Source organism: Spermophilus citellus (assembly GCF_964194105.1).
Source record: "Spermophilus citellus genome assembly, chromosome: 17".
Classification (NCBI taxonomy): Eukaryota; Metazoa; Chordata; class Mammalia; order Rodentia; family Sciuridae; genus Spermophilus; species Spermophilus citellus.
In genome coordinates, this window is record NC_138199.1 from 2,690,806 (window position 1) to 2,703,703 (window position 12,898).

The window sequence follows — 12,898 nt, forward strand, 5'->3', positions numbered from 1 at the left end:
GAGGATCCAGTGTGTGTGTGTGTCTGTGTGTGTGTGTGTGTGTGTGTGTGTGTGTGTGGTGTGACATGAAAACATAGCATGCACTGTTCTGCACTTTGCTAGACTATCTATCCATTTTGGAGAGCCTACTAGGACTGAATAATTTGCCTCATTTTCTAATTGGGTATAAGATATCTGAACGCCTAAATGAGCTGGAATTCGCCAGCTTGATAATTGATAATGGACAATTAAGTTTTCCCCAACATTTTGCTCTTTGAAACAGTGTTGCTATGAATAAATTGGTGCAAATCTGACCTTTAGAATGAAATCCTAAAAATGCAACTATGCATTGGGTCTTTTAGTGGTTTCTGCCCAAATGCACCACAGAGCCTGTTCCTTGCAAGGCTGACAACCAATACCACAAGCTTTGTCAACCTGATGCACCCTGCTTGTTTCTCTTAAGTGGGAATGAGCAGCACCTACTGAGCTGTACCCTGGCCCATGAATTTTTTTTTAATGTAGTAGAATTTATCAATCTTTTTTCAGGTTGTACCTGGAGAGAACTTCTCCACTCTGAGATTTTCTTTTTTTTTTTAAGAGAGAATTTTTGATATTTATTTTTATTTTTTGGCAGACACAACATCTTTGTTTGTATGTGGTGCTGAGGATTGAACTCGGGCCGCACACATGCCAGGCGAGTGCGCTACCTCTTGGGCCACATCCCCAGCCCTGAGATTTTCTTTATTAAAAATCGCCCATGTTTTCTTCTAGTGCTTTTATAGTTTTACTTTTCACATTTCCATCTTCACTCCATTGGGAATTTGTCTTAATGCAAATGAGGCAGGGATGGAGCCTGGCTTTTCTCCAGATGGGGAGCCATCATCAGTGTCCTGCATCCCACTGAACCATACCCTTTTACCCCATTTACTTCATCCTTCTTCATGACTAATACCAAGTATTGACAAAAACAAGCTGACATTGTTCGTGTTCCCAGGCCCTTTGGTGGTGCGCAGCTGGTGTTCAGGGGCTGCTCTCCAGCTCCTAAGCACAGTCTCATTCCAAATGGTTCAGCAGTTTACCACTGGCTTCCATTTGCTCCCTGGGATTCTATGTGGGTCCCACTGATTCCCTCCAAGACTGGAACTGTCTTTCTGCTCTGGTTTGAATGTAGTCGGTGCTGCAGTTCATATTGAAGCATGGTGTTGGGAGGTGGTGTCTTTAAAAACTGATTAGTTCAACAGGAGAGAGTAATGCTTTTCTCACTCACATGGGATGGAGTAGGTACCTTGAGAGGCAGGTCATTATAAAGCAAGCTCTGCTTCCCAGCTCACTCTCTTGCACCTGCTTTTCCTTGTGACCTCTTCTGCACTTTTGTCACTTGCCAGTCTTGCATGCATCCGTGCTGCGTAATGCCGTCCACCTGGTTGTGGTGCAGCCCAAAGGCCTCATGAGAGGTCGAACAGATAGGGTCACCCAATCTTGCACTTTCAGCCTCTAAAACTGTGAACTAAAAGACATTTTTTTTTTTTTTGGCAATGTTGGGACTTAACCCAGGGCTTCATGCATGTGAGGCAAGCACTCACCACTGAGCTAATTCCCAACCCTAAACCTCTTTTCTTTATACCTTATCCAGCATCAGGTATTTTGCTACAGATGCACAAAATGGACTAAGACACTTTTTTCCCAGGGTCTTTCTTAACTCTCATCTATTATTGTCATTTTATCAGAGCCTCTGTAAATCAAACCCCCACTTGTTTTCAGGTGCCTCATGTATAAAGCCTCTGTTTCCAGGGACTTTGTGAAGTTCAGATTCTTCTCTCCACTAACAGTGAGGAAACTAAAGCTTAGAGAACAAAAGTAGCTCTCTCTTGCTAATAAGTGATCCAGGACTCAAATTCAGGCTCACCTGACCCTAAAGGGCAGGTACAATTTCACACTTAGCCTGTTAGTGTCTTCAACTAGAACCAAGAATGAAATTGACATACAACAGATTAAGGAGGAAAACCATACTTTTTTTTCAGTGCTGGAACCCAGAATCTTATGCATGCTAGGCAAATGGTCTACTCCTGAGCTAAACTCTCAGCCTACAAATTTTATTCAGTCATTTTTCACCTGTACATGGGAGCACTCCAAGAAAAGCTCCAAAGCAGCATTTAGGGCTGAAAGCTTAATACATAGTCACATATCACTTAATAGTGGGGTCCATTCTGAGAAAGGTGTCATTTGGTGATTTCGTTATTATGAAATTAAGACTGCTGTGACGTCACTGGGTGATAGGAATTTTTCAGCTCCCTCATAATCTATGGGACCACTGTCACATATGTGACACATCATTGACCAAAACGTCATTATATGGCATATGACTATACTAAATGGGACAAAAAATAGTAAATTGTGAAAATATGACAAAATTGGGCTGGGGATATAGCTCAGTTGGTAGAGTGCTTGCCTTGCATGCGCAAGGCCCTGAGTTCGATCCCCAGTACCCCCCCCCCACCAAAAAATGTGTGTGTGTGTGTGTGTGTGTGTGTGTGTGTGTGTATATATATATATATATATATATACACAAGATAAAAGGGTTAGGCTGGGGCAGTTAATGGTAAAAGGGTTAGGCTGGGGCAGTTAATGGTAGAGAAGCAACTAGGCAGACAAGGGATAGTTTAACAAGGTTCAATGGCATGGATTTCCCTTGGCCTTTACTCCCCATCTCTAGTGATAAGAATGTCTTCCCTTCTTCTGGTACAGGAAGGGCACCGTTCTCATGGGATTTTCATCTCCTGCTTTTAGGGAAGAAGGGTCAACATTGCCTTCTTGCATCTACTATTTTTCAAGCACCTACCCCCAATACTGGGTTGGATCCAGGATTCAGTGGTGCTCTACTACTGATTTATATACCCCGGCCCTTTTTAAATTTTTTACTTTGGGACAGGATCTCACTCAGTTGCCCAGGCTGGCCTTGAACTTGCAATTTTCCTGCCTCAGACTTCCAAGTAGCTGGGATCATAGATGTGTGCCACCAGGCCAGGTTTCTAAAGCACCTTTCACTCAAAATAATATGCTAACATCACAAGCTCCCAGAACTGGCAAATGACAGAAGTGAGACTTGAACTTTAGGCAAAACCAAATTGCCACTTGCCATTAACTAATTATGCTTAACTGTTGATTCCTAAAGCACAGGCTTTTGTTTCCAGAATTTAAATAGCATCCGAGAAGAATCTGATCTGCTCAACATTGAGAAGAAGATAATGGAGTGCAGTGAGGATATCACTGAGCTATTCAACGTGCTCATGACACTGGAGATGCAGCTGGTAGAGCAGCTGGAGGTGAGGTTGGGCCTGGGTGCAGATGCAAGAAACTGGTGGCCCAGCTGAGAAACCGCTCCATGAGCTACAGCCTCCATGCGTGTTGGAAAGGTCCAGTGTGATCTAGAGTGTCACACTGAAGCCTTCTTGCTCATCATTCCTGTGTTCCCCCTGGCCTCCCCACCCCCTCACCAGGGATGGAACCCAGGGCCTCATGCAAGCATTTTGCTACTGAGTCGCACCCCCAGCCCCAGATTTTATACATTTTTAATAATTTAGATGGGAAGTGGCTCTTGTGGAGAATGAGAGGTGAGCTCATTCCTCTGGAATGTTCCTCTCCTTCTGAAAGAGCCCAGAGCCTCAGCAGAGAGAGGTTTTTTTTTTATTAGACCCAAAAGCAGTCCCAGGGCTTGCAAGACAAAGTAAACCCCCACTCAGGGACCAAACAAAGGCGCCTCCGCATCGCAGCCTGTGGTTGCTGTCTCCCTGGCGATGCGAGGAGCCTGCAACTCAGCAGCAAGATGTGGAAATGAAAAGCGCTGCTGTCTAAAATTCATTAGCAGCCAGGGTGACTTGTGTGTTCGCTGGCAGCAGAGGCCGGGAGTCGGAAGTGGTGTGATGAATTGAACCTCATCTGATGCTGCCGTGGCTGGGCCAAGAGATAGCGCCTAATCAATTCCTCACACGTCAAGTGACACCTCAGACATGAGATAGATTTCGCCATCACATCCCGCAGCAGCCACTCGCTCCCCGCTGGGAAATGCTCAAGCACTGCAGAAGGAACACGCAGCGCCAGGGGAGGGCCCGCCAGCAGCCCACGACCTTTTCAAGCAGGGAGATCGCTTTTCAACATCCAAACGTTTCCCAGAACCGTGCACTGTCCTACATGTATTACCAGTGACCAAAAGGCGGGGAGGACAGTCATGCTTTTCAATGACCCTATTTTTATTCACCACAGCAGCCCTCACACACACATTTGGAAAATGTCTCATTTGCTGGGCCTGCAGGCAGTCCTTGGCTTCCTGTAGATACCCTGTACCCTTAGCCTACCTTGCAGCCCTCGGAGTGTGGCAGATCAGGGCAGGGGGCTCCCAGAGCAACAGGCCTCACAATTGCATCTTCCATTGTTCCCTTCATAACTCTAACTTCCATTTAGGCCACAGGTGCTTTGCTAAGTACCAGGAAATAGCAACTAACAGTAACAACTAACACTCCCTGAGGGTCTTCTCTCTGTCAGGCACCTTGCAAAGTATTTTGTGCAAAGCAGCTCATTTAACCCCACCCCAATTCCAGGAGACAGGCACCAGCCAGGAAACCCATTTCCCAAATGGGGAAGGAGAGGCCCAGGAGGTTAAGTGACTTTCCCAGAGTAACACACAGGGGTGGGGCTGGGATGCTGATACAGGCAGGCTGACTCTTTATAGCTCCCTCACTATTTCTTTGGAAGTTGATAGATGACATTGAGAAACCCTAAATAAGGGTATTAGTCTGTGGAGATAGTGGGGGTAAGAGGAAAAAGACCAGGACAGGCGTTTCTGGCAGAGGGACCAACAGACAAAGCCCAAGAGAGCATTTAACCTTTAAGGTGGGGAGTTTGTTGATAGTGGAGAGTAACAAAGCTCTGGAGAGAGGAAAGGTCATTTCTCAACCATCTTCCCAGGGAGGTCAAGGTGGATGGTGTCCACCCCTAAAGATATGTGATTAAAGGAAGCACCTGCTAGGCACCACCTTTTGCTCATGCAAAGTATCTAAATGTACAAGTTAACTTTATCCTTTCTAGGAGACCATAAACATGTTTGAAAGGAACATCATTGACTTGGTGGGACTCTTTATCGAAAATGTCCAAGGCTTATATCCTTTTTGTGATGACACCTCCACAGGAAGGTACTACATAGTTCTGGCTTCTTGGGGAGATAGGGAAAAGGAGTCTGCAGTTCTAACAAAAGGTAAGGAAGGGTAAGCCTTCTTCAGAATCTTAAGCAAGATGCAAATAAGTGGGTTTCTCTTCCAGATGGCCATCTGCAGAGTCACCACTTCCCCCTGTGCCCTAAACAGGTTGGCAGAGGTAGTAAGAAGTTAGCACTCCACATCATATTTCACTTTTTACTGGAAATACCTATTTGCCATTTGATTTGGAGAAAGATCTACACCTCCACCAAGAGGATATTTAAATTCACTATAGGATTCTATTTCATGGGGATCTCCACCTTTGAAATTAGAGGAATGTAAAACATTCAGTTTTCCACCAACAAAAAAGCTTCAAAGGATGAAGGCTTAGAACCACATAAAATGTTCAAAAGAATGTTCTTTAGGGTCCAAGGTGGTTTCCCAACCTTTAGGACAACAGTAGTCTTGTTAGAGTGACATTCAGATGCCCAGAGTGACTGCTGTGCAATAGAGTCCTTGCCTGTTTTTTCTCAAGGTGGGTGATGTTCACGGGAAGATGACACCCCAAAAATCACCACCTGCTCCTGTGTTGCAGCCTAACACACTCTGGGGCTTAAGTAGCATCTACATTGAAGACACAAGTTACTTACAATGTGTTCCTCAGGTTGAATGTTAGGGTCAGAAATTGACATATGGAACATGTCAACCCTTCAGCCACCTGAACTCAGGGCCCTGTTACACTGGGGGGGGGGGGTGGCAAACTGTATGCAAGCCCTGGTTCTGTCCTATTGGGGCTCAGATCCTGCAAATGGACAGACGTTATGGAGGTAACAAGTGGTACCCAATGCACAACTTGGAGGCCAAGTGCTTCCATGAGAGAGGGTCCACGCAGTAAGAGCCTCTAAGTAGCCAAAGGGACCGGGAGAAAGGGTGGGGGAGAGTATACAGACAGAGAAGGCAGCATGCACAAAGGTCCTGAGGGTGGGCCAGAGGAACTTGGTTCTTCAGGCCATGTCAGAGAACTGGAAGTTCCCAGGCACTTTAAGCAGGGGACAGATGGGTCCTGGCTACCCTTGTCCTTAAGCTCACTCTGGCTGCTATGAGAAGAAGGGGCAAGAATGAGAGATTAGCTAGGAGTGGCAGTGCATGCCTGTAATCCCAGTGGCTCAGGAGGCTGAGGATGTTCAGGGGTTAAACACTCCTAGGTTCAATCCCTGGTGCAAAAAAAAAAAAAAAAAGGAAAAGAAAAAAAAGAGTGGGGGAATTGGGGAGTGGCCTGGGGTTTGGTACGTGTGGGTGACATCTGTGAAGATGATAATGCTTCCTGACATCTCAAGAGTTTGCCTTGAGCCTTAAAGTCTGCTCTCCTCTAGTTGAGATGAGATGGACTTTTGCTTGACAGAAGTTCAGCCACAGGTCAGGAAAGTGCCCGTCCTGCCCCAAACCTGGCTTTGCTTAACTCACGGTTGCACTATGGCTCAGTGCCGGGACCTTGAAAATCACCACCATGAGAAACTCCTGGAAATCGCCATCAACACCCTGGAGAAAGCTGCTAAGGGTGAGATAGACGACGACCTCCCTGAGGATGTGCGCGCGGTGAGCACGGAGGGCGGGGTGGGCGCGGTGGGCGGGGCGGGGCGCTCTGGGCGGGGCGGGGCGCTCTGGGCGGGGCTGGGCATGGAGGGCGGGGGTGAGCGCGGTGGGCGGGGCAGAGCGCTCTGGGCGGGGCTGAGAGCAGTGGGCGTGGAAACCAGACAGCCTTCCAACTCCACCTAGTGGCTCGCTTAAACTCGACAACCTCCTGGAGCCTCAGTTTCTCTATCTATAAAGGGAGGCAATAATCCGCTTTGCAGGGTTGTTGGTGGATGAATAGGTTTACCAGATAAAGCACTCGGTAGGGCCCATTAAAGAGGAGTTCCTGATGATTAGGTGGTTTCAACTTTCCAACAGTTTGGTTTCTGAAAGTTCAATTCTGTAGGGGCTTCTGGCGCTTTCTCAGAGAGGCAGTTACAAACAGAATTTAAGAACTGAGATTTCCAGCTGAAAGTATCTGTTTATGAAAACTACTGGGATGTGGGAATCACCCCCCAAAGGGTGATGCAGGCCCAGTTCCCACCAGCATGTCCACCATGGGTGGACCACAGGGAAGCCGGGTGGATAGGGCCCCGATCCAGACACTTTCTTATCAAGGGCTTGTTTTTTCTCCTGCCTGTTCATTCCACTGCCATTCCCTTGTTTTCTTTTCATCACCATGTTACCATAAGCCAAACCACTGCTATCCGTCACCTGGCCCACTAGCCTCCTTGCTTGGCTTGCTTGTTTCCTCTGTGTGTGTGTGTGTGTGCCTGCGTGCACACACCAGGGCCTTGTGCACGCTGGGCAAGCCCTCCACAGTTGATCTATACTGCCAGCACTTTTTCCTTTTTTTTTTTTTTTTTTTTTTTTAAGAGAGAGTGAGAGAGGAGAGAGAGAGAGAGAGAGAATTTTTAATATTTATTTTTTAGTTCTCAGCGGACACAACATCTTTGTTGGTATGTGGTGCTGAGGATCGAACCCGGGCCGCACGCATGCCAGGCGAGCGCGCTACTGCTTGAGCCACATCCCCAGCCCCACTTTTTCCTTTTTTTTTTTTTTAAAAAAATTGAGGCTGCGCCTCCCTAAGGCTGGCCTCAGCCTCCCAAGTGGCTAGGATTATCCCCCAGCACCACTGCTCTTTTATGGGCTGCTCTCCATACACAAAGGGAGCCTTTGAAAATCTAAACCACATCATTTTGCTCTTTTGCACAAGCCTTCTCCCCCATGGCTCCCCATAACTCTTAGGATTAGTTCTTCCCCATAGTCACTCATGCCTCAGGACTAGACCTGCCTACTTCAGCAGCATCCCCCACACCACCTGAAACTCCTAATGCTCAGCGCCCCAGCCTCTGAGCTGTTCCCCAGTCTCCCGGGCTTGCTCCTTTCAGATGGTACTCCATCTGGCAGATGTGTTCTTTCCTTAGGTCTCCATGTACCTGGCCAGTCCTTGTTATTCAGATCTCAGCTCAAATGTCAGCTCCTTTGAGAGGCCTTCCCTTATCACCTTCTTAAGAACCTGTTGTCTATCAGGCACCCCATTGTCTTATCAGGGCAGAGACTTATCACTGTTCCAAACTCTCTGGTTTGTGTTGATTTTCTTATGTGACTATTCACATATATATAAGCTCCTGGGAGTGGGGACAGGGATGGCCTTTTCACCACCATGTGCATTCCAGTGCCAGCAACAGTGTAAACTGACTAGTGTAGATACCAGGAGTTGCCTGTGGGATGAATGGGTGAAAGCCTGTGTTCACCCAGCCTCTGCTCCATCAGGTGCTGGGTGACGACTGGCAGTCATGACATCCACAGCCTCTGTTCCGGGGCCAAAACAAACACCTACCACAGCAGGACCACTTGACAACAGCCTTTCCTCTCTATGCCACTAATGTGGCTAATTGTGGACCAGTCACAGAAAAGTGCCATCTTCCCCCAGCCAGAAAGTAGTCTCCCCTGAGGGAGCCCATCCTCAAACACCCCAGACAGATCCTCATGGGATTGGTGGCGTCCCAGTCTCAGGTCTGGGATACTCAGTGGATATAGGACTGCAGTGTGCTCACTCCCCCGTGTCCGGGACACATGGTGAAAGACGGACCCTGGAGGTCAATAGCAGAGAAGCAGGCAGTGGGCCTCCCTCTGAGAATCCCTGGGCACCAACTGCTCTTTTAATCTCATTACCATGGTAAAATAGATACCATTATGGTTCTCTTTTACAGATGAGGAAACTGGGGTCTGAGATTGTGGCTCACAGTAGAGTGTTCACCTAGCATGCGCGAGGCCTGGGGTTCGATCCTCAGCACCACATAAAAAAAATTAAAATAGGGCTGGGGATATGGCTCAAGCGGTAACACACTCGCCTGGCATGCTGGGGGCGCTGGGTTCGATCCTCAGCACCACATAAAAAATAAATAAAGATATATGTCCACCTATAAGTAAAAAATAAATATATAAAAAAAGATGAGGAAACTGAGGCTCAGAAATTAAAGCAAACTGTCCAAGCAGTAGAACTATGATATTAAACTCAGGCAGTTTGACTCAAAGTCTTTGACAAAATATCTACTGAGCCTGAGGGAAGTGTTCAAAGGAAGGAATAGGGTCTTGGGTAAACAAATCTGACTGCTGTTACTTGATGATCATGATAAAGTCACACGGATAGAGTTATCTCTAAAACTCTTCTCATTCTGTTTGGTGATTATTATCAGCTCCAGCCATACTTGGGCCCCATCATGTCACACGTCTGTATGTTCAAGTCCTTTCCAGCTTGGACAGGAAAAGCAGAACATAAATGCTGAGAGAGCCCAGGACTGGCAGTAAGCGATGGCCTCAGAGTGAAGGGTGGAAGAATGTTAGATGCACTACCTGGCGGGACAAGTGCTCAGACCGTGGCCGTGGGGAGAACTTTCAAGTCCCCAGCATCTGCTGTAGGGACAGTGGGCCTGCCCCAGGCCTGCAGTCTGTAGATAGGGTGGCTGTGATGTGATTCCAGCCAAGGGCTGCTCCTTGTCTGTGTCACCAGTATGACAGGATGATCTGATCCCACACAGCTGGGCAGCAAATCCTTAAGCTATCAGCACCACAGTGATCCTGGGGAGGGGCACCACCTGTGCCTTTTTTTAAAGTCCTCTTCAAGAAATCACTTCGAGGGGCTGGGGTTGTGGCTCAGCAGTAGGACGCTTGCCTAGTACGTGCGAGGACCTGGGTTTGGTCCTCAGCACCACATAAAAATAAATAAAAATAAAGGTGTTTAAAAAAAAAGAAATCACTTTGAAAGAAATGTGTCTTTATAGCTGCTGGGGCCACCTCTGTGAAGTCCAGCAAGGTACACAGAATGGTGGGGGGGGGGGCAGCTCAGAGAGCTGTTGTTCCTCATGGGGTTTGCACAGCCCCTGCCTCTACTCCTGCAGAAACTGGAGGGGAATACAGAATATTCTTTTCTCTCTCTCTCTCCTCCCTCCCTCCCTCCCTCCCTTCCTTCCTTCCTGGCACTCAACCACTGAGCCACATCCCCAGCCTTTTTTTTTTTTTCAATTTTTTTGTAGTTGTAGATGGACAGTATGCCTTTTTATTTATTTTTATGTGGTCCTGAGGCTTGAACCCATGTGCTAGGTAAGTGCTCTATCACTGAGCTATAGCCCCAGCCCCTCCCCAACCCTTTTTTATATTTTATTTTAAGACAGAGTCTCACTGAGTTGCTTAGGGACTCCCTAAGTTGCTGAGGCTGGCTCTGAACTTGCGATCCTCCTGTCTCAGCTTCCCAAACCACTGGGATTACAGGTGTGCACCACCACACCCAATGGAATATAGAAGATTCTGTCCATAAGAATTATTTCAAGAGAGAAAACTGAAATGACCACCACCCTAGATCACCCCAAATCCAGAAAGAACTTGCCATTTGAATTTCTACAGAATCTCCCAGCTAAGCATGTTGGTACATATCTATAGCTTCAACTGCTTGGGAGGACAAAGCAGAAGAATTGCTTGAGCCCAGGAGTTTGAAGTCAGCCTTGGCAACATAGACCCCTTCTCAAGAACAAAAACAAAAAGAAAAAGCCATAAGAATTCCTTTAAACCAGATTCTTTCTGTTTGCATTTTGCAAATGGCACACCAGTTTTTGATCACCAATTCTAACTCATGTATCTAAGCAGACTTCAGTTTCTCTTGCTTCTCAGAGCCTCCAAAGCCATTTTCTATATGTTCAAACTCAGGAGGATTATTCTCCTGTGTGGCTGAAGAAAATAGCTACAATTCAGACTGGGGATGTAGCTCAGTGGTAGAGCACTTGCCTAGCACATGTGAGGCCCTGGGTTCAATCCTTAGCACCAAAAAAAAAAAAAAAAAGAGAGAGAGAGAGAGAGAACCATTATAACTCACCTTTATTTTTTTGTTGTTGTTATAGACACGATATTTTTATTTTGTTTATTTATTTTTATGTGATGCTGAGGATCTAACCCAGTGCCTCACATGTGCAAGGCAAGCACTCCACCACTGAGCTACAACTCCAGCCCGACTACAACTCACTTTTTAGAATGTTAGAATGAGAAAATTTTAATGAGGAGTTGATATGGCTATTGCTATTTCTAAAATACCTGGCCTCTAACTCTTGAGCACACTGATGGAGGCTCATTGTAGGCAAGTTTTACACATCTCTGAGCCCTTCCCAGAGTCTGGCCTGGGACCTTGTACAAACAGGGTAAGAACTTAATAACCGCTAGTCATTTCTCTCATGGGACTATGCCAACTGGTCCCACAGTCACCCCTTTCCCCACATTAGCTAACCTGGCTTTTCCCACATGGGATTCTGTAGAAAACTTGCATCCCATAGACATTATTCTGAAATGGGATTGGTGGTCAAATAAATAGGAAAACCAAGAAAAACAAAGTTAAAATGGTTTATTTTCTGCAGGCCTTTGCAGAGCCTTCAGGGTACTTTGTCTCCTGTAAAATTTTCATTTGGGGCCTAGAGGTATTGGCTTTCTCATTTGTGTTTGACCAAAAAATACCTGCAAAGAGCAGAAATATTAATAGCTCAAGATTGCACAGAACAGTCAGACGTGACGGCACATGCCAGTGGCCCGGGAGGCTGAGGCAGGAGAATCATAAATTCAAAGTCAGCTTTAGCAACTTAGTGAGACCCTGTCTCAAAATTTTAAAAAAAGGGGTGGTGGTGGGGGCTCTAAATATGGCTCAGTGGTTAATTGGTGCTGGGTTCAATCCCTGGTACAAAAAAAATAAAAATAAAAATTCCACAGAACATAGTTTGGAGACCATTATGTTAAATGCTACTATGGTGGTGTTGGTGGTGGTGGGAGGAAACAAAAAACCCAGTACAGGTTGAGCATCCCTGATTCAAAAATCCAGAATGGGTTTTGAAGCATTTCGGATTTCAGATTTTCCAAGTGGGAATCTCAAAATTCTATGCAAATATTCCCCAAATCTCCATAACTACAGAATGTAAAACATTTCAGACAAGAGATACTCTGCCTGTATGCATTCCATCTGAAGCCCTCCCTAAAACAAAAATTGAGGTCCTTTGCTATTCTTGGCATCACAAAGTACCTCTGATTCAAAATGGAAATAGCTGCTTACTAAGTGCTTCAGCAACCTTCTCCCTGCTCTGCGCTCCATTTTCAACCACTCCAGGCACAGACAGCTACAGTTGTCAACACCGAAGACCAGCCAGGCCTTCTAGAGGATGGTTGGTTGTAACAACTTTTTACAAGGCAGTGAACAAGGTCAGGAACAAGAGAAGGCAGAAGGAGACTCCAAATGGCGTCCAAGATTTGCTTTTATTGACGCAAGAGGCAGTGAAATGACAAATATGGGGTGAACTCCCCAGGTTTGCAGGGCTTGCTGTCCTTGGAGCAGCCTCAGGATCTCTGGCCAGCCTCATACTTCCCAGGGGTTTGGGGCAAGTCAGACTTGAAAACCCCTGAGAGAGATGCTTTGTGAGAACAGATGTCCTGAGTGGGGTTGCCCTGGGCAGCCATCTGCCTTCTCCCTGGAGAAAACATGCTCCCAGTGAGGATTGCAGATCAGGGAAGTGGCTGCCACCTGAAATGAGCAGGCACAAAGCACACGGATACAAAGGTAAGGTTCTCCACCAGGTGCGGCCTGCACAGCCAGGAGACTCCCAGGGGTCCCTTTTCTATTCAGCCCC

General features: G+C 46.6%; 1 protein-coding gene across 1 annotated transcript in view; it reads left to right on the forward strand.

Moving 5' to 3' along the window:
- DRC3 (dynein regulatory complex subunit 3) overlaps positions 1-12,898 on the forward strand; it is a 38,640-nt gene that overhangs the window by 24,971 nt on the left and 771 nt on the right. The window contains exons 10-12 of the mRNA XM_081271206.1: positions 3,171-3,302; positions 5,062-5,227; positions 6,571-6,764. Coding sequence (XP_081127332.1) covers positions 3,171-3,302; positions 5,062-5,227; positions 6,571-6,764 — 492 coding nt within the window. The remainder of the gene's footprint in view (positions 1-3,170; positions 3,303-5,061; positions 5,228-6,570; positions 6,765-12,898) is intronic.